At 37.6% G+C, this 22,171-nt stretch overlaps 1 protein-coding gene across 1 annotated transcript in view; it reads right to left on the bottom strand.

Moving 5' to 3' along the window:
* VWA8 (von Willebrand factor A domain containing 8) overlaps nt 1-22,171 on the bottom strand; it is a 357,898-nt gene that overhangs the window by 197,518 nt on the left and 138,209 nt on the right. Inside the window, exons 19-21 of the mRNA XM_077765686.1 lie at nt 16,762-16,868; nt 13,614-13,720; nt 1,599-1,670 (exon numbers count right to left, since the gene is read on the bottom strand). Of these exons, the coding sequence (XP_077621812.1) occupies nt 1,599-1,670; nt 13,614-13,720; nt 16,762-16,868 (286 nt within the window). The remainder of the gene's footprint in view (nt 1-1,598; nt 1,671-13,613; nt 13,721-16,761; nt 16,869-22,171) is intronic.

Below are 22,171 nucleotides of genomic sequence, written 5' to 3'. Positions count from 1 at the left end.
CAAACAGAAGGCTGGGTGGACCATATATATCTATAGATAGTTTGCATTAAGAGCATTCATTACACTTTATTGTGTAATTGTACCAGCCCACTGCTGGCTTCTCTGCCAAAACTTAATCCCAAAGCTTCACTTCTGATTTTTTTTTTTTGAGTAGTCATCATGTAATGTCTTAGAAAGGGAAAGAAAGGGGTGCCTGGATGATTTAGTCAGTTAAATGTCTTGACTTTGGCTCAGGTCCTGATCTCGTGGTTTGTGAGTTTGAGCCCCGTGTTGGGCTCCGTGCCTCAGAGCCTGGAGCCTGCTTTGGATTCTCTTTCTCTCTCTCTCAAAAATAAAAATAAACATTTAAAAAAAGAGAGAGAAAGAAAGAAGCCTGATCAATTGCTACAAATAGTTTACCTAGTTTCAGAATAAATCATGTGATTAAAATCGGCATTTTCCCACTTGTCACTTTGCATTTAAAATAAAAACACCAGTGACACCACCTCATTAGAGCCGGTAGTCCTCAACCTACAAGCTATGTCTCCATTTCCCTGTCTTTTCCCTTTTTTATTATTTTGTTTCACAAGACAGAAATAAAGGTGAAGGTGAGAAGGTGCATAAGATATTGAGAGGTGCTGAAATACTACTGATAAATGAAGCACGGCATTTTCAAAGCCATTGATGAAGGGCCTGCATTAGTATGACTGCAAAAGTACCTCCGTGAAAGAGAAATCTCCTAGATGATGAGAACTCTGAGGAAAGCACAGGGAAAGAGAACACGCAACTCCATCCTTGGCAAAACATCTCTGTGTGGCACTTGCTCTGCATTTATTTGCCAACAAACCCTGCAGGTAGCTTTACACTCCCCTGTACATACCAAATGGAAGCAGTCAAGAGTCTAACTTTGATGAACTTGGAGGACGTTATGCTAAGTGAAATAAGCCAGACAGAGAAAGACAAATACTGCACAGTATCATTTATATGTGGAATCTTAAAAAAAAAAAAAAAAAAGTCAAACTCAGAAACAGAGTAGAGAAGTGGCTGGGGGCACGGGGGTTTGAGGTAACAGAGAGAGTCTGGGAAAAGGGTACAAAATTTCACCTATAAGATGAACAGGCTCTGAGGATTTAATGTATGACATGGTGACTATAGTTGATAATGCTCTATTACATAATAAAATTTGCTAAGAGAATAGAACCTAAATGTTCGTATGACAAAAGAAAGGTAAATATGTGAGGCAGTGGATGTGTTTAATCAACTAGATGGGAGGAATCTTGTCACAATGTATATCAAATCATCACATTGTACCCTTTAAATATATTATGATTTTGTCAATTATATCTTGATAACCCTGGGGGAGAAAAAGAGTCACTCTTTACGAGGTAGAAGGGACAGAACTTAATGGGTGATTGAATGGTGATGTAAGCCCTGAGATAATTCTAAAACTCACAAGGTAGAAGGCCCTCTTTGCTTAATTCAGTCATTTAGTCGGAAAAAGAAGAATCACTTCTAAAAACGTATTCCAACAAGGAGAATAAACTTAAACTTTAAACTATAGTAACTTAAACTGTTACTATAATATATTCATTAGTACCTGAGTTCCAGCCATAACTCACCTGATTGCCAACCAATAATAGGTGTTCTCCAAGAAGAAAGTCTTTCAGCATGTCTTCCATCACTATCATGTGCTAGAGAAAAAAGAACTAGAGGTTAACTGTGTTTTGCATAATCAACGTGAAATAATAAAGTTAGCAATAAATACTTCTTCGTGCTATGTAAACATCTAGAGTGCCAGTTCCAGATGGCAGTGTGGGAAGATCCTACACTAACCTTCCCCCGTGGACACACAGAATATACAGAAACAGATGAAATAATTTCCTTTTAGAAAAATCTAAAGGCTAGCTGCCTGATGATTACACCCTGGGAAGATGAGAAGAAAACCATCCAAGCAGGGAGGAGAGGCTGGGACAGAGTCTCACATAAACCCCATCCCTACGGCAGCATCCTATAACTGGAAGCTTCTCCCTGAGGAGTGAAGGGTCCGAACCCCACATTAAGCATCCCAACTGTTAAGACATACACTTGAGAGATGAGCTCCCAAAACATCTAACTTTGAAAACCAAAAGGGCTCACATCCCGAGACCCACAAGACTCTAGTTTCCTCTGAGAAATTGCTCTCAGAGGACTGGTCACTCAGACTTGCCTGCCCCAGGGCCCAGCTCAGAGGCAGCTGATTGTGCCCACACTTCAAGTGAAGGAGGCTCACCTGCTTATTTTTTTTTTCTTAAATAGTTTATTGTCAGGTTGGTTTCCATATAACACCCAGTGCTCATCCCCACACGTGCCCTCCTCCATGCCCATCACCCCCTTTCCCCTCCACCCCACACTCATCAGTCCTCAGTTTGTTCTCAACATTCAAGAGTCTCTCATTCACCTGCTTAAAGAATTGGCCTGAGGTACAGGCATCTAATTTAATATGCACATGCAGACGCCTGCTGGGCTACTCTCTGGGGCTGGGGACTGGCACATGCCATCTTCATGCTCTCCCTTTCCCATAATCCACAACACTAGTATCTCCTGGAAGACACCTTTTACATGTGTCTCGTGCCTCAATTTTTGCGGCTACCACCCAGGAATCACCGCTTAATCATCTGGCTCTGGAGGCCAGGGGAGCTTGCATTCCTGGTCCTATACAACTGTGATAATTGGTATCACCCAGATAGAAGCTCATACCCCTATCTGGCCCTTGATTTTTGCCACTGCTGCCAGAAGATACCTCTATATCACATGGCTCTGGTGGCCAGTAGGGCTTATACAGTGGGTCCCACAGGACTGTAACCAAAGGATGAAGAGTTCTTAAAAAGTTACCACCCCCAGGGCACAGCAAGAGGCCCAGGAGCTCAGTTATTCTAGGAAGGAGGACTATTAGCTATTCATCATGACCGAGGCCTGAGGGGCAGTATTCTAATAAGACATGCATCCTGGGGCTGGCTGCAATCCTGACTAGAGACCTTGGAGGGCAGGCACTATCTTTGTGCTCTCCCTTTACCATGCTCCAAAGCACCAGTGTCTCCTGGAGGGGAGCCTTACACACATCTCGTGCCCCAGTTTTTATGTCTGGTGCCCTGGTTAATGCAGCTGTCACTCAGGGGACACTCCTTAATCATTTGGCTCTGGTATCTTGGGGGCTTGCATTTCTGGGTCCCATGAGACTGTGGTTATCATAAAGATGATGTTTGGCAGGCTACCAGCATTGGACACTGCAAGAGTGGACTGAGGCACACTCTTCAATCTTCTGTGAAGGAGGCCTCTTTGCTCCTTCTGGAGCTTCAGCGTGAGGGGCAAGCCTTATTTAGCACACATTTAGAGGCCCATGGAGCACTCTCAAGGAACACAGGCTATGGAGCCATCTTGGCTCTCTCTTTCTTAGCCTTGTGCCAGCTCCCCATATCACCTAGAAAAGGGCTTAGACACTTGTCTGTAGCCCCAATCTCCATGGGCTTAGACACTTATCTGTAGCCACAATCTCCATGGCTGTCACCCAGTGTACGCCTCTAGATCACCTTGTTCTCATGGTCACAGGGGCGTACACTTGTAGTACACAGGACTGTATATATTTGCATACTTCTAAAAGCCAGTGCTTGAGGATGTGGCTTCCAGTCAGCCTGAGTCCAAGTGCTGAGATCTCCCCTATGGGACAAGAGGTCTTGGCACATCTTCAGGTACTGGGAACTATTAAAAATATACTGAGAAGCTTGAACAAGTGTAGTAATGATTTAAGAGACAAGAGCTGAGGCAACATTGAAGGATAAGGCTCATCTCCTACATGAGGCCACTCCTTTAAGACTGGGAGAGGCAGTTATTTCATATACTGTATAGAAACCAACAGAGCCAAGCAAAATAAAAGATATGTTCCAATGAAAAAACAAGTAAAACCTCAGGAAAAAATCTTAATAAAATGGAGATAAGTAATTTATCTGATAAAGAGTTCAAAGTAATAGTCATAAGGATGCCCTCCCTCCCCTGCCGAATTGAAAAGAATGGATGAACACAGTGAGGACTTCACCAAAGAGACGCGAAATATAAAAAGTACCAAATGGAAGTCACAATGTTGAAGAATATAACAACTGAGCTAAATAAGTTCAACAGCAAAACAGATGAAGTAGAAGAAAGGATCAGCAGTCAACTCAAAGACAAGGCAGTGGAACAAACTCTATTAAAACATCAAAAAGAAAAAAGAATGTTTAAAGGTGAAAACAGTTTAAGGGACTTAAGGGACAACATCAAACAAAATAACATTTGCACTATAGGGCCCCAGGAAAGAGAAGTGAAAGAGGCATAAATCTTAGTTGAAAAATAATAACTGAAAACTTCCCTAACCCGGGGAAGGAAGCAAACATCCAGATCCAAGAATCCCAGCAAGTTCCAAATAGGAGGAGTTGAGAAATCCACACCATGACACATTGTAATTAAAATGTCAATAGTTTGTTATTTTTTGAAGTTTATTTGGGGGGGGGGGGAGGAAGGGGCAGAGAAAGAGGGAGAGAGCATTTAAAAAGGATCTTGGGATTTTATTCCCATTCTGTCAGTGCAAATCCTGATGCGGGTCTTGAACTCATGAGCTTTAAGATCATGACTGAGCCAAGATCAAGAGTTGCACACTTAACCAACTGAGCCACCCAGGTGCCCCCAAAATGTCAAAAGTTAAAGACAAGAAGAGTATGTTAAAAGCAGCAAGAGAAAAACAACTTGTTACACACAAGGGAACACCCATGAAGCAATGAGCAGATTTTTCAGCAGTGACATTGCATGCCAGAGCGAATGGCACATGTATTCAAAGGACTGGAAAAAAAACCTTGCCAAAGAAGAATACTTTACCTGGCAAGTTATCATTCAGAAGTGAAAAACAGATAAAGAGTTCTCCAGACAAGCAAAAGCTAAATGAGGCATCACCACTAACCCAGCCTTACAAGAAAATGTTAAAAGGACTTTAAGCTGAAAAGAAAAAGTGTTAATTAGTAGCAAGAATACACATGAAAATAAATTTCACTGGAAAGGTAAATATATAATAAAGATAGAGGACTAATCACTGATAAAGATAGTGTGAAGGTTAAAAGGCAAAAGCAGTAGAAATACCTTTGATTATAATAATTAGTTAAGTGACATACAAGATAAAAAATGTAAGATGTGACAGAAAAAACAAAACATGAGAGGAAAGAGCAAGCATGTTGAGCTTTATAATGGGATTAAACTTAAGTTGTTATCAACTTAACATAGACTGTTATAGATATATGTAAGCTTCATGGTAACTACAAAGAAATAACCTATGGTAAGTACAAAAAAAATAAAGAGAATATAAGAATAACACTAAAGAAAGCCATCACCACCAAAAAAGAGAGTAAGCAAAAAAGAAACAGAGAACTATAGAAATAGCCAGAAAATAATTATCAAAATGGCAATAAACACATACCTATTAATAATTACTTTGAATGTAAATGGACTAAATTCTCGAATTGAAAGACACAGTGTGGCTAAATGGATAAAATACCAAGACCCTTCTATATGATGTCTACAAGAGATTCATTATAGACATAAAGACACACACAGACTGAACGTAAAGAGATGACAAAAGATATTCCATGCAAATGAAAACCAAAAGAAAGTTGAAGTGGCTATACTTATATCAAAATATTTACTGAACCCGTAATAAAAAAAAAAACAAAAAAACAAAACCCTCAACAAATGGAAGTCCAGACCAGACCACTTCACTAGTGAATTCCACCAAACATTCAAAGAAGAATTAATAGGAATCTTTGTCAAACTCTTCCAAAATATAGAAGGAAACTCTTTCAAACTCATTGTATAAGGCCAGCTACCCTGATACCAAAACCAGACAAAGATGCCACAAGAAAGAAAAATTACAGGTCAATATCCTGGATGAACACAGATGTAAAAATTCTCAATAAAATATCAGCAATTTAACATGACATTAAAAGAATCATACACTATGATCAACTGGGGATTATTCCAGGAATGTAAGGATGGTTCAACATCTGCAAATGATTTAATGTGGATATGAAGGACAAAATCATGATCATCTCAATAGATGCAGAAAAAGTGTAAGTTAGAGAAAGTCAAATCCCGTATGATCTCTTACATATGGAATCTAAAAATATGTATCTGCACATTTATAATATGTAAAGAAAAAATATATATAACATATATACTAAATCAAGCTTATAGATATAGAAAACACATTGGCTATTGCTAGAGGCAGGGAGTGGGGTGGGAAAAATGGGTAATTTTTTTTTAGTTTATTTAAAAAAATTTTTTAAATGTTTTATTCATTTCTGAGAAAGAGAGAGACAGTGTGAGCAGGGGAGGGTCAGAGAGAGAGGGAGACACAGAATCCGAAGCAGGCTCCAGGCTCTGAGCTAGCCGTCAGCACAGAGCCTGATGTGGGGCTTGAACCCATGAACCATGAGATCATGACCTGAGCCGAGGTCGGATGCTTAACTGACTGAGCCCCTCAGGCTCTCCTTTTAGTTTAAATAAGTTGAATATAAAAGAAAGTAAAACATCTATTGTAACAGACAATACTCAAATTGATATTTTAAAAAACAAAAAATTAATGTTGTGGTTGTTAAGTCATATAACCGATTAAGTAACTGATACTGAGAACTTGCAATAGTCCACCTAAGTAAGATTAAGCCACTGACCATTATTTCAAAGAATTTGCATAATTTAACTCCTAAGATATTTTACCTATTGCTCTATGTAGAGTGGGCTTATAATTTAATATAATATTTAAATTAACACTTGCTAAAAATGTAAATATACAAAGGCTTTCTAAAATAATTGGAGATTTTCATAGAACATGTTACACGAACTTGCAATCTTAACCATTACTTTCAGAAGAAGTAGAACTTAGTTTCCATGTTTTTTTTTATTTGAATTAGGACACAATATAATATGAGAACAAGATTAAAGTTGTTCACAATAGCCACAGAGGAAATTACATTGCTCTTTTGTATCTCGAAAAATAGGACAACCATAAGTAGGTCACAAAGGCTCATGGGGTGGGGGCTGGGGGAAGAAACAGATCCCAGAACAATTAATATCCCTATTTGTTTCTCTTGGTTTTCTGTATCAAAACAATAACAACCTCTTAAGTACTGAGTTATTGAAGTTTCTTATTTGTAAAAAAGGCAAATTAACTGCATTTAATATATGCTGCAGATATTTTTCTAGTTTATTGCTTTTCTTTTTCTAACTTGTTTCTATGGATTTTTTTTTTTTGAAATCTTGAATATTTTCCTTTTACTTGTCAAATTAAGCCATACTTTCTCTCAGAGTTTCCTTCTTAGAAAAACTGGGAAAGTTTTTCCTTTACTTCAAAAACAGATGAGTATTTCCTAAAGTTTATCTTTGTAGTTTTTATTTTTAAAAATGCTTTCAGATACACCGTTGCACTAGAATTTTAACAAAGCTTGAAGTAGGATGGCCACATCAATTTATTGTCCATCCTGGCACACTTTTAAGACTAAAAAGAGATGTCATTAATAATAATGGTAACAAATGTAAACAGGGACTATTTTAGAGATTATCGTAAGCAAGCCAATGTGTGTGGTTACCCTAGGGAGTAGGGAGTCATCTGGGTTCTACTGATAATGTGGTGTGGAGACCTCTTCCTTCTAACTAAGATGAAAAGTCAGTGCCAATTTCCAGACATAAAAGTTTTCCAGTAACAAAAAGGCTAATCCACATGAAGAATAGACAGAAATAGCCTGTATCACCAGATTTTTTAAAAAAGTAGTGTAAATACTGAAAACTAATTCAAACTACAGTTGTATTCTTCTATAGTGTACTCATGTTCCTCTACTTTATGCCCTCATTCCATCCAATTAGAGTATTCAAATCAACAAACATTAGCTAAGGCAAAGGTCACTGCCTACATAATTCTTCCCTTAACTGCTTGGCCCACTCACATACCACAGTTTCCCCTTCCAGTTGTTCGTCTCTCCTGAATCCCTCCTACGTCTCTAACAATTTCTCTCCATAGTCTTTCAGGTTGGGTCTTTCTGTTGTAGCAATTACTTAGATACTGATTTCCTTCATGTGCCTTCATTTGATCTCTCTCAGTACCTCTTTACATGCTCTCCTGGGGTCAAGGTTTAGGGCAGACTAGCTTATGCCTACTTGTACATGGGCACCCACCTGAGGGCGAGGGGGGGTTGTGTGCAGAGTCAGGTACCCACGTGTCATTGCCTGAAGAGCTACATGTGATGACTCTTCCTAAATCCTCTCATCTATTGCACTCCTTCGGCTACCAACTCTATGCTGATCTTCAACAGCAAGACTCTCCCTCAGCTCCGCTTAGTATTCTGAGTGACTCTCTAACTACACACTTGGTTATTTCCCAGTCTCCTCAATGTGTCCAAAACCTGTCTCATTACTTTCTCCTCAACTTCATTTTTTATCCTGTATCTTTTCTCCCTGTAAATAACATCATTTCCTATCACCTAACCAAACCTCTACCATCATCTTGCACACTCCATTCCTTCCATAAGGAAGAGCCAGTTAAACACCAAGTCTAAGCTATTAAGCCACCCAAAAGTCAACTGTATTTATCCCTCTCTTTCTATCCCCAGTTTTCATTTAGGTTTTTACATCACTGGCCTAGATTTTTATCAGCCAATTTTGCTTCTCTAACTTAAGTCTCTCCGTGAGGCAATGTGCTCTTTATAGTACTGACAGTCACTTCTTTGTTCAAAATTATGTCACTTCTTTTTTTCAAAATTCCTTAAATGACTCCTAACACCTTTGATACAAAGGCTCATCCTTCCCCCCTTCCTTCCTTCCTCCTTTTTTTTTCTTTGCTAAAGGCTACTTATGTGTTGAGATATAATCGACATTACAATGTTAAATTAGTTTCAGGTTGTACAACATAGTGAGACAACATTTGTATACACTGTGAAATGATCACCACCGTCTATCACACTGCAAAGTTAATATTATTGATTATATTCCCCAAACTGTATATTACACCCCCATGACTTTTTTATTTTACAACTTGAAGTCTGTACTTCTTAACTCCCTTCATCAATGTAGCCTCTCCCCTCAACTGCCCTCCCCTTCTTGCGTTCGTGATTTAGTCTCAGCCTCCTTTCCTGTCACTCTCCTCCCACATTATATTCAGCCAAAAATTTAGAATAATTTTCTCTTTTCTTTCTTTACTTTTCCACCAGGCTTATGTGCTCCCTGAGGGAGAATCTTGGCTTTCATCTCACACACAATTCCACTGACTCTACCTACTGCCTGAATAGCCCTGCTATGTGTCCTCTCCACTCCATTCCCACTGTCACCTGCTTTGCTCAGATCCTTCATAACTTGTAACTAGACTATTGCAACAGTCTCCTAATAAGTCCCTCTCTGGCTTGGTTCCAACTCATGGAGAACATTAAAGTGAATGCAAAGTTAGCAAGTAGAAATGTGCCAAGCATCTTCCAATGGCTTCCTCACTTCTTATGAATAGCATCCAGATTCCTGAATTAGAAGGCCAAGATGATTTGACCCTTTTCCAACTCATCAGCCTTGTCTCCTGTCACTCTTCTATTTGCACCCTCAGCTCTGTGCCAGTGATAATTAGTTATATGTAGTTTCTTAAATGAACTACTCTGTCACATAGCCAAGTCTCTGCAAATGCTAGTCTCTCTGCCTGAAAGAGTGTCTCAACTTTGCCTGGTCCACTCATTTCCCATGATCATTTCAATCTGGGGCCATCATCTCATCAATGCTACCATAGTAGCCTGTGTGCACTTTCATCACACTATACAGTAATCATGTGTCCTTTCTTTTTTTTTCCCTGGGAATGGAACCAGGCAACCTGGGCCCTGGAGCTTCATATGTGTAGGTACGTATATGTGTGCATTTTAATCTCTTTATCCAAACACCTTAGAACAAGGCTTGACACGTGGTAGATATTTTAAACATTTTTTCACATCTAAAGTTCCTTAGGTTTAAGAGTCTATTATTTTTCCTTCCTCGACTTCTCCTTACTACTGGAAGTATAACATTTCTTAATGACCCATTTGATAATACTCCTGATTTTGAACATTCAAAATCTTATTCTTTCTTTTTTAATCCACTCAACACATATTTACTCAGCATTACCTAAGTGCCAGGCACATGATATTAGGTGAAGATTCAAAATAAAGAAACATAGACTTAACTTCAGTGGCATGGAGACCATATTTAAAAATTCAATTTCAGGGGCACCTGGGTAACTCAGTGGGTTAAACATCGAACTCTTGGTTTCAGCTTAGGTCATGATCTTGGGGTTTTGTGAGTTTGAGCCCTGCACTGGGCTCCATGATGACAGTGTAGAGCCTACTTGGGATTCTCTCTCTTTCCCTCTCTCTCTGCCCATTCCCCACTCGCACTGTCTCTGCCTCTCTCACAATAAATAAATAAACAAACTTTTAAAAAATCAATTTCACAACCCACAAAACTAATAGGCAACCAACGGAATGGGAAAAGATAGTTGCAAATGACATATCAGATAAAGGGTTAATATCCAGAATCCATAAGGAACTCACCAAACTTCACACCCAAAAAACAAACAACCCAGTGAAGAAATGGGCAGAAGATATGAACAGACACTTCTCCAAAGAGGACATCCAGATGGCCAACAGACACATGAAACGATGCTCAGCATCCCTCCTCATCAGGGAAATACAAATCAAAACCACACTGAGATACCACCTCACGCCAGTCAGAGTGGCTAAAATGAGCAAATCAGAGAACTCTAGATGCTGGCGAGGATGTGGAGAAACAGGCACCCTCCTACACTGTTGGTGGGAATGTAAACTGGTACAGCCCCTCTGGAAAACAGTGTGGAGGTTCCTCAGGAAACTAACAATAGAACTCCCCTATGACCCAGCAATAGCACTGCTAGGAATTTACCCAAGGGATACAGAAATGCTGATGCATAGGAGCACATGTACCCCAATGTTCATAGCAGCACTCTCCACAATAGCTAAAACATGGAAAGAGCCTAAGTGTCCATCAACAGATGAATGGATCAAGAAGATGTGGTTTATCTATACCATGGAATACTACATGGCAATGAGAAAGAATGAAATCTGGCCATGTGTAGCAACATGGATGGACCTTGAGGGTGTTATGCTGAGCGAAATAAGTCAGGCAGAGAAGGACAAATATCATATGTTTGCACGTATAGGAGGATTAGGAGGAACTTGACGGAGGAACAAGGGGGAGAAGAAGGGCGGAAATGGTGGGGGAAAGGGAGAGAAGCAAACCATGAGAGACTCTTGAATGATAACAAAAACTGAGGACTGATGAATGTGGTGGGGAGGGGGAATGGGCATGGAGGAGGGCACTTGTGGGGATGAGCACTGAGTGTTATGTGGAAACTAATTTGACGAGAAACTATTAGAAAAAAAACAAAAACAAAAACAAAAAACAAAAAAATAAACTTAAAATTATGTCACCAAAAAAAATCAATTTCAATAAAATGTGGCAAAGGGAACTCAAGGCATAGAACAGGATGGTATAGAAGCCTCTAAATATTTAAGAGACAGTGGAGACTACTGCTTCAAAATGGAGTACAGCATAAAAGGAAATAGTAACATATGCAACAAAAGCAAATTGAATCAAAAGCCATGGTTCCTTAAATTGATACAGCTAAAATTTTTCATTAATGGTTAATTCACAATGCTTTATGAAGAAAAGGTACATTTGGAGACAGGCTACAGAAAGTCCCTCGGGGCCACTGTGTAAAGTTCACAGCAGCCCTGCAGTCCTCAATGTCTATGTCATAAGCACCATGGCAACAGACAGTGTTCAAGGGCACAATGGCCCTTCCTGCTACTGAATTTTCTATATTCTTAAACACTGGGAAGTCTTTTCAACCTTTGCTACTATGGAGTTTTTCAAATTGTCACTTATAACATTTCTTGATTCTTTTTTCTTTATTCCTTTCGACTACATGAACAGAGTATAATACTATCAATGCTTGGGAACAGTATATTTTCTTTACAATCATGTTTTTGTTTTTCTTGATAGGCAAGATTCTTTTCCTCCTTTGTGTCTTAAAAGTAACTTTATTGTCTGCATATTTGTCCACTGCTTGCTTAAGAGCATTAATTCTTTGGAAGAAAAATAAGACCTACATTAGTTAATGGGCTATAGAATCGATACAAAACAAATCTAGGTCATGCTTTTGCCTATGACATAGGTAGTAACTACAGTTTTGACAGATTTCAAAATATTTAATCAAGATTTTTATTGAGGAAGAAGAATTTTCCCAGTACCTTCTACATTGTTAATATAATCTAGGGATATAAATTATGGTACTAACTGAACAACAAATATGATTGGGAAATGGCAGAGAAAAAAACTTTTAATTTTTCTAACTCTTTAATATAGTAAAAATAGTAAGTAGAAGTTCTTCTAACATAATGTAATGTATATTGTTTACATGCAGATTAGGGAGCAAATATTAGAGAAAAATTTAACTATATAACCACTTGACATAAAATCTGGAAAAGGAAAAACTCCTTTTATAGCATTTTCTCTGGAAAATATTTTTTTGTTTGTTTGTTTACAAATAGTTTATTGTCAAATTAGTTTCCACATAACACCCAGTGCTCATCCCCACAAGTGCCCTCCTCCATGCCCATCCCCCCTCCCCCCCACATCCATCAGTCCTCAGTTCTTGTCAGCATTCAAGAGTCTCTCATGGTTTGCCTCTCTCCCTTTCCCCCACCATTTCCCCCCTTCTTCTCCCCCTTGTTCTCTGGAAAATACTCTTATTAAAGTGTACATCTACAGTTAACCTTTCTGGGTATACACTCATTTTGGGGACTTAGCGGAAGGTCTATAATTACTGATTAGTTTACAAGTGAGAAATTATCTACCTTTATCCCTTGGAGAAAAAGGAAAAGAATAGAAAAATATTAGGACTCTTCAGAGAAAGGAAAGGAATATGAGGGAAAGAATACATAGGACACATCCTCTTTGAACTGCTGAGATAATTTAACTGACAGGAAAGAAGAGGATAAGTATTTGTTCTTTTCGTTCTTAATTTCATGATATATTCATTTCATTTACCCGGAGTATAGTGCATGTGCACACAGAAAATATATGACTCTTGTCACAGCAGCAACTCTTCCAGTTTTCAAGTGTCTTTGGGAAAGAATTTAAAAGTTTACAATGTCTTAATAAAAGATGTTTCAGGGTGCCTGGGTGGCTCAGTTGGTAGGCATCCGACTTCAGCTCAGATCATGATCTCATGGCTTGTGGGTTCAAGCCCCACATTGGGCTCTATGCTGACAGCTCGGAGACTGGAACCTGCTTTGGATTTTGTGTCTCCCTCTCTCTCTGTTACTATCCCAGTCATGCTCTGTCTCTGTCTCTGTCTCTCTCAAAAATAAATAAACATTAAAAAATTTAAAGGAAAAAAAGATGCTTCAACACCTCATTTTGCATCATCTGAATTTAACTTAACTTAGCAAATTACAAAAATAACTAAATATCAGTTTCACTGTGGAGTTGATTACCTCAGTGTAAGAGGTGATTTATCCATAAATGCAAAGCAGTGATCTTACCTGAATGTTATCATAGAACAGAACATCAGGCACTTTCATTTTCTCCCGGGCATTATAGATCGGTGCAGTAACAGCTCCAATCCTCAGAGATCCAGAAGCTACTTCACCTAAACATTTCCCACAGGATAGAGAATTACTCGTAGCACTGTCCTCAGAGAAACCAAGTCCAACATGAACATAATACAATACAGCTTCTTTAACATCTCATAGGCTTATTAAGGAAAATGAAGTAAGATTGAAGGTGGTAATAAAACATCACAGCGCTACATAAAAAGTTTAAAATGATCCAAAATATAATAAATTTTATTTAAAATAATGTATGTAGCAAATAGCATATACAATTACAGAAGAACTGCTCCCACCACCAGAACTCAATCAAGCAGCCTTCATAAGCTTATTTTGTCAGAGACTATCACACGTAAACAAGGCTGGATACACATTCAAAAGTTCTGAAGTACTTTGAATATCTTTCTTGGGAATCTACCCTTTGAAAAAACTCCAAATGAGAATCACCTAGAGTTCTAGTAAAAAATATTGACGAACCAACCTCCCCCGCACCCCACCCCAAGACCTCTCAAATTACTATTTTCAGGTATGGTCCAGGAGATCTGTAGTTTCAAGTATGTACCCCATGTGTTACATATTCTGTGATAATTACTATTTTATTGTCTCCTTTTTTAGTTGGTCTAGAATAGAATATGATCTCATTAAAACAAAATAATAAATTTGAAGTCATGGAACACATCTCATATGTATTCTCCACAGTAAAGAGATATAAATGTTCACTGTCTGACATATTTCAAGGTTAATAATCGTAACATTAATTGTGATAGTTGTTAAAGTAATACTGATGATTACAATAGAAGCCATCATTTATTGAGGACCTTCTATAGGCCAGATCTCAAACTGGAAGCTTCATTGTTTTCTCATATAATTTCATATAATCTCAATGAGATAAGAATTATGAGGTAGCTAAGGACATAAATTAAGTAATTTGCTTAAAGCTACCCAGCTAACATGGGTAGAGCTAAAAACAGAACTTAGGAGAGTCTAATGCTCTTTCTGCTAAGTGGGGTATGTTTACTCCTTTGACTCCAAATAATATTCCACCCTGTGGAAATACCCGAGCAAGCAGACAGATAATTAGGATGCCTTCTTCTGAATTAGGATGTTATCCTTCAGACCTATCTTCTCCCCAACCCCGCCCCACTTCAAATAAGAAAATTGCTCTTTTGTACTAAAGCATTTTGAAAGATAGGGTTGGGGGGGGAGCAACATTGTGTTCTGCAGTACTGTGAACTATTTTGAGCTAAAAATAATTAAACTGTCACCCTGTTTAATCAGTGCCGAGTGCTACATTTTGCCAAAGCAAAGCAGACCTCTCTCTCCAATAGATCCTTGATATTTCCCTTTTATTTATAAGTTCTATAGAGAAGAACCATGAGCTGTCATGTTGAGAATCTACTGTTTATTTTCTACCATCAGGTCTCCGAAACAGACCCAATATAAAATTGTACAGAGAAAGATCAGGATTGTGACAGTGACTTAACTATATGCTTTTATGCTGAGATGACAAACATAATTTCAGATTCAAGTAGCATCTGATACCATCTATGGTTTAGTTTATGGAACACATCTGTTTAGTTTGATTTGGGGCTTTAGGACAATTTAATTCACACAACTCATGTTCATTGTTAAAATTTTAAGCTTGAAAAGGGACATGCACTCAGAGAATGGTGATGCTTATACTTCCTGGAGAAAGCTGGCTAGCTGTGTCTCCTAAGAAATCTCAAAGGATGGCATTATTTTGGTCCATTTGTCAAGGTCCTTAGTCTTGTAGACTCAAAATCTGATTTTGTCATGTCAACTGACAACAAACCTAACACTCAGGAGAATATTAAACACAAATATTCTGATCTATACATAAATTCTGATATATAAAACAAGAATTGAAAATACTACAACACAATGAAAACTACAACTTCCCTATGGACCACAGGGTACGCTGGTTGCCATAGCAGCATATTACTCAGTGGGGGAGACCCACACGGAAAGCCAAATCCTCATCAGAAGGTTATCTGGTGAATCTCGTCCTTCGAACAAGGAGAGTACATTAAATGAATTCTCCTCATGAGAGATGACATTAAAGATAAATGGAACCATATGGGTCAAAAGTCTCTTAGGTTCCTCATCCCCTATACAAGGCGCAGATGGGAACTGACACTGACCTGGTACCAAGACTGAGCAAGAATGTACAGTCAGAACGACGTGGGCTTTCTCTGGATATGTTCAAAGGTTCAGTCAAGTAACATTATGAGTCTCCAGGTCAAGGTCCCAGAGCTATTCCATCTCCTTGAGCTGTCTGGGCATATCTGTACCCAGATCTATCGGTATGTGGAGTTTATAATTTTACCTAAAAAAGTCATCTCGTTTCTTCAACACCAAATTCCCATCTTAGTGTAGCCCCAACTATTAAAAACATCTACTACAAAGAGAGTCACAATAAGCCCTCATTAGAAAGGGGGCACACATTGGATTTTTCATATAACAGGTAATTACCTCAAAAAATAGAGAACTATTTGCTGTGTTCTAATTGAAGAATAGGGAACTTTTATATCCCCAAAACTATACTTATGGTTATCCAGACGAAAAAGGATCACAAAAGACAATAAAGGTGGAAACAGAAAGAGTAAGAACGCATGAAATGGTACTTGGAATATTATTTTAGTCTATATCAACCTAGAATAGTTTCCCAAACATATTCTGCAGGGTACTAGTGGTCCTCAAAATGTAAATGTTGTGCAAGGAAAACAGAATTCCAGATTCTATGGGGAAATACATTTGGAAAAAAAGGTAAAACAAAACTGCATAAATTTATTTACAGCAGGGATTCTAAGAGACTTGAACAGGTTTGTCTGAATTGTGACTGTGTGAAGGACCTGTATCTGGTATGCACTGAAATAAAGGAAAAGTCTAAGATTTGACTTGTAAGTGGGTTTCAATAATTTTTAAAGAAAAGATTTGTTTCTTCAACCCAATGTATAAAACAAAGTAGATGGAAAACAAAACTGTATTTTACTGAAATTAAAACAATAATACAAATGTCTGATAATTACTACTTCACTTAAGAAACAAATCAAATACTTACACTTGTAATCCTCCAATTCTGGTTCCTGATTATTTTCAGCACTGATTTCTATTCCAGCATCTGCCAGGTTTTTTTCTAATGCTGACCTTGCAAGGCTTGGTAAGAACCTAGAGGATTGAGGGTGGGGTGGGGGGAAGGATAGAATGATAAAGTCAAAGGTTCAGTGATTCCTAAGTATCTTTTGGCACGTACACACACAAACTCTCTCTTTCTCTCCTCCCTTGTTCTCTATTTCAATATAACCATTTATGAAAGATCAGTCTTGCTCTGTGAAATCCATAAAAAATTTTGGAATATAAACTTGAAGCACCTGTGAAGATGAAATATATGTTTGTTGAGCTCTTTTAATAAGTAAAATTTATGCGTAATTATCAGTATTCATTTATATACAACATTTTACAGGACATGATTTAAAATAATTTACTTCTTAAAATGGATTTACTAAACCTCATAAATCATGTTTAACTATTTAACTGGATTATCAAATTTTCTTAAATAGATAAAACAACACTTTAACCTGTTCCAACTTGGCAATTAGATTTTCAAATTAGTGGAAGCGGATTAATGATGTTTACTTTCTAACACAAAGTACTCAATTTAGGGCTATCCAGCTTCAACTTCCTTCCATTTTAAAAATATATCTGCTTGTCTGTTCTATATGAATATTGTCAAAACAACAATCTGGTGACTGACAGAGGCATTCTTCATCTACAAATAGACTGTATGAACATCGTGAGCTTAGATTATGAAAATGGAGTTTCCCACCCACACAAATAAAGTTATGTCTAGAACTTATGATCCCAAATGAGCCCACAGAAACGATTTTTTAACCCATTACCTGTGCTATACTACTATATACTAACCTCTGTGTGCCACGATATTCCAAATAAACATACTAAGAACATAACACTTCTAATTTAGGCTTTCCATTGCTCTAAATCCTTGGTGGTGATTCCCACAGCCTTGAGTGTAAGTTCGAAGAAAACAGATGTTGGCGTGAGCGAGAAGGCAAATGAATGAGCATCTGAAGAACTGATGGATTTCCTGTCCCTATGATATAATCCACATAGCTGACCCTATCTCCCACCTCCGGCATCATTTTGGTTCTAGGCTATGATAGGGGAATTTCTATAACTCTAGGTCAGTAGCTCATTGGTTCAGCATGAAGTAAGACTTACTATTGTTCATCTCCTTTTATCACAGTTCTGAGACTGTTGCCTTGTCCAAAACCAAGGCTTCACCTTAACTCTCAGACCCCAATAACTGGGCTTTCATCTGGTTTTCTGAGCCCTTGTCTTGGCACCATGCCCTCCTTTCCCCTCTCCGCTATACCACAGACTAGAGTCTGACCTGGTAACATTAGGCCCCAGCTGCATCTCCATTACTTCTGTCAGACCACCCTGATTGACATTAACCACTTGTAAGCTGGGACTCATCTACTATTCCCTAAAACCCCTTTCATCTATATAGTCTGCTGTCCACACATCCACCTTTGCCTCTATACTAAAACATTTCTAGATTGCCCTCCAAAGCCTGTAGAGAACTGCAAAGGCGTGTATGCCTCCCTTCAAAGGCAGTGACAGGCTTTGCTTGTGAATACGATACCCTTTTCTACTGAGCTTGAACATGTTTCAGAATTGTTTTCAACCTCACACCCAGACACAACTACCAAATAATCAGAGATAGTATGGAAGCTGAAACTATATTACTTCTAGAACTTACATTTTAGAAGACACTGGCTCAGGGTACCTGGATAGCCCAGTCATTAAGTGTCAGACTCGGTTTTGGCTGCCATGATCTCACAGTTGGAGTTCAAGCCATGTACCAGCCTCTGCGCTGACAGCCTGGACCTGCTTGGGATCCTCTCTTCCTGCCCCTACCCCCCTCATATAGTGCTGTCTCTCTCAAAATAAATTAATTAATTAAAAAAAAAGATACTGGCTCATCCCACAAACAAGGAGAAAAAAGTATGTCAGGTTGTATTCGGTCAACCTTAATTTTTCCAGGTTTCAATTTTTCCTAGTAAACGCTTTCCTTTCCCATTGCTCACTGATATTTTCTACTTGCTTTTTCCTCTCTGTCTGTGGCCTTTCATAAAATGAGTGAATGAATGAAACAGCACTATTTCTATCCTACTTCCCTATAACAAAAACAAATACATACCCTGTTGTAAAGTTTCTAAGGGTATTTATCACTATTAGGAGCACCACAATGCCTTTTTAAAATCATTTTCATCATTATCTTCATTTACTACCAGTAAAAATAGAATTGGAAAGTCTCCAGTCTCTGTGGTCTTGGGTGTAACAAAAAACTAAAAAAATACTCAACCACATTCTAGGAAACAAAAACAGAAGTAGTTACCCTAGGCTAACTCAAATTACTGTGTCGTTGTCACAGAAGTGAGATACGGTCTTTGGATTAAGTAATAAGATAGGGTTTCTCAGGATGGTAGCATGAGAAGCTAGAGCAAGGATAGGGATGCTCCCAAATTACCAGTGCAGGGAAGAGGGGTGGTACTATTAGGAGCAAGTGTGGAAGAAAAAGACTGTGGGGCTCAGAGGCTATTAGGTAGACTGTGACTTCTATTTAGAATGTGTAATTAATTAATTGATACCTGTGATTTTAATCTTAAGTTTATAAATAGTCTCTGAATATTTAAGTTAATTTATGTCTCATTCTACTTATAAAGTTAGTTTACTACATTTGTGAGTTATTTACTTTTTCTGGAGAAGTTTTGTTTGTTAATTCAGATATCTGAAGTAGTTAAAAGGAAAGAAGTTATATAAAATCTATTAACAAATTTCAAATATTTGAAGTACCAAATATCTTGGTTAATTTAGCCAAGTTATTTGGAAGATAAAAGGAACCAAGCAGTTTTCAAAGGCATAAAAATAATTCATATCTTCTAGACTCAGAGAGTAAGCAGAATAACAGAAAAACCTAAAGAATATCTAGATTTCTGAAATTAGAGCCTTAAAACACTAAACAGCAAGTGTTAAAGCCAGAAATAAATCCCTAAACAGTCTCTCGGGAAAGCAAAATCATTCTTCAGAACAAAAAAAATACATCGACAATAATCATTATAATCATTTAACATGGCATATGATTGGTTCCATTGGGCTTATGATTTTTAAAAAATTAATTGGTTAATAACATAAAAAGAGTGGAAATTTTATAGAGATGTCATTCATTTTAGGTCACAAGAGAAAAATACTGTATGCAAACTAAGTTTTTGGTGACTGGGAAAATTTCCTCATTACCTCCATGTCAGAGACAGTTAATCTTCATTTCTAATTCTTATACCTCTGCCTAAAATTTCTATGCTAAAGGATCATCATTCCAAGATTTTCTATAAGCAAATAATGTAATGACATATAGAATAGAATATGGATAGAACTCTTATTACAGGAACTTCTAATTAACTCTTCCACAATAAAAGAACTTTTGGAATATAAAATACCTAATAACTTCCTAATCATCTAAAGTTTCTTTCCTTTGGCTTCTTACGTTTTCAACTATCCAGAAAATGAAATATGCATCTAGTTCCAAGACTTGGTGTACATATTACAGGATATAAAGATAAAGTACTTAGGAAACCATTCTCTCAGATGAAAAAATGTTCTAGTCTGAACTCAACTGCCATAGACAAATAAATAAAAAGTATTTTTTTAAGTTTATTTATTTTGGGAGACTGAGAGTGCAAGCATGGGAGGGGCAGAGAGAAAGGGAGAGAGAGAAAATTCCAAGTAGCCTCCATGCTTGTGAGGAGCCTGATGTGGGGCTCAATCTTACAACCTGAGCCCAAATCAACAGTCAGACACTTAATTGACTGGGCCACCCAGGTGGCCCCCAAATAAATGAAAAGTATTTTAAAAGTTAAATTAACAAGATTTTTAAAGCCAAGCTAATACTTAATAAATTTAATGTTTAACAAATTTAAACTAAAGAATTTCCTTTGATTTGTCTGCTATAAATAATAGATGCCATTAATATAAATTATCTCATCTTTTAAAATTTTTTTGTGAAACTTAGTTTATTTTCACTGCTTCAATATAGAATGAGGTCACCAAAAAAAGAAAAAAAAATTTAGGTAGCAATAATTTCTTTTACCTTCCTGCGATGTGCTATCTTGAATAGAAGATTAGTAAAAAGGGTTTTTGAGTGTGTAGCCTTGCTAAAGTCAACAGATAATGCATAACCAAGATAGCTGTTTCACTCTATGGCAAAGTGTCATGAGTGGTGACAAAGAGGGTTTTATTGTGGTCAGTTGGTAACACTGGAAAAAGCAGTTGACTATTTAATTCAGTAAAATATTTATGAGTGTTAAAAGTAAAAAAATTTTAAGTTTTTCAAGTTTTATAACTGAAATATTTCAAGCATATAGAAAGTTACAGAGGTAACTTTATTTTTTTTTTAATTTAATGTTTTATTTATTTCTAGGAGAGAGAGAGAGACAGTGTGATCAGGGGAGGGTCAGAGAGAGAGGGAGTCACAGACTCTGAAACAGGCTCCAGGCTCTGAGCTGGCAGTCAGCACAGAGCCCGATGCGGGCTCGAAAGCATGAACCGCGAGATCATGACCTAAGCGAAAGTCGGACGCTTAACCAACTAAGCCACCCAGGCGCCTCCAGAGGTAACTTTAAAATAGTCTCTTAATCTCTTTTCATCTCTGGAGGTAATTCTCATCCTGAAAGTGTCACGTACTCTCCTGTCCACATTTTTATTTTGCTTTATAAGTATGAATAAAAATTTATTGCATTTTTGTCATACTTAGCATTTTTATACATGGCAACATACCCCAAATTTCCTCATGCAAACTGCTTATTTTGTGCTTGCTATTAACTTGGCATGACTGATACAAATAGATCTACTCCATTTTAACTATTTTAACATACTCATTATATGAATATGTCAATTTATATATTCATTCCCTACTGACGGACAGATAGGTTGTTGCCAATTTTTCACTTTAAACAATGATGCAATCAACATTCTTAAACATGGCTCCTTACATATTCCATTAAGTCCTTCTCTGAGGTGATATTAAGAAAGAATTGCCAAATCAGAACTGGCAAAGAGGAAGTCAAACTTTCCCTCTTCGCAGATGACACGATACTCTACACAGAAAACCCGACAAACTCCACCAGAAGCCTACGAGAACTGGTCCAAGAATTCAGCCAAGTTGCAGGGTACAAAATCAACGTACAGAAATCGGTTGCATTTTTATACACCAACAATGAAGCAACAGAAAGAGAAATCAAGAAACGGATCCCATTCACAATTGCACAAAAAACCATAAAATACCTCGGAATAAACCTAACCAAGGATACAAGAGATCTGTATGATGAAAACTATAGAAAACTTATGAAGGAAATTGAAGAAGACACAAAGAAATGGAAAAACATTCCATG

Source organism: Crocuta crocuta, unplaced genomic scaffold (genome assembly GCF_008692635.1).
Source record: "Crocuta crocuta isolate KB4526 unplaced genomic scaffold, BGI_CrCroc_1.0 scaffold75, whole genome shotgun sequence".
In the NCBI taxonomy this organism is placed as follows: Eukaryota; Metazoa; Chordata; class Mammalia; order Carnivora; family Hyaenidae; genus Crocuta; species Crocuta crocuta.
This window is presented reverse-complemented; position numbering and strand designations above follow the sequence as displayed.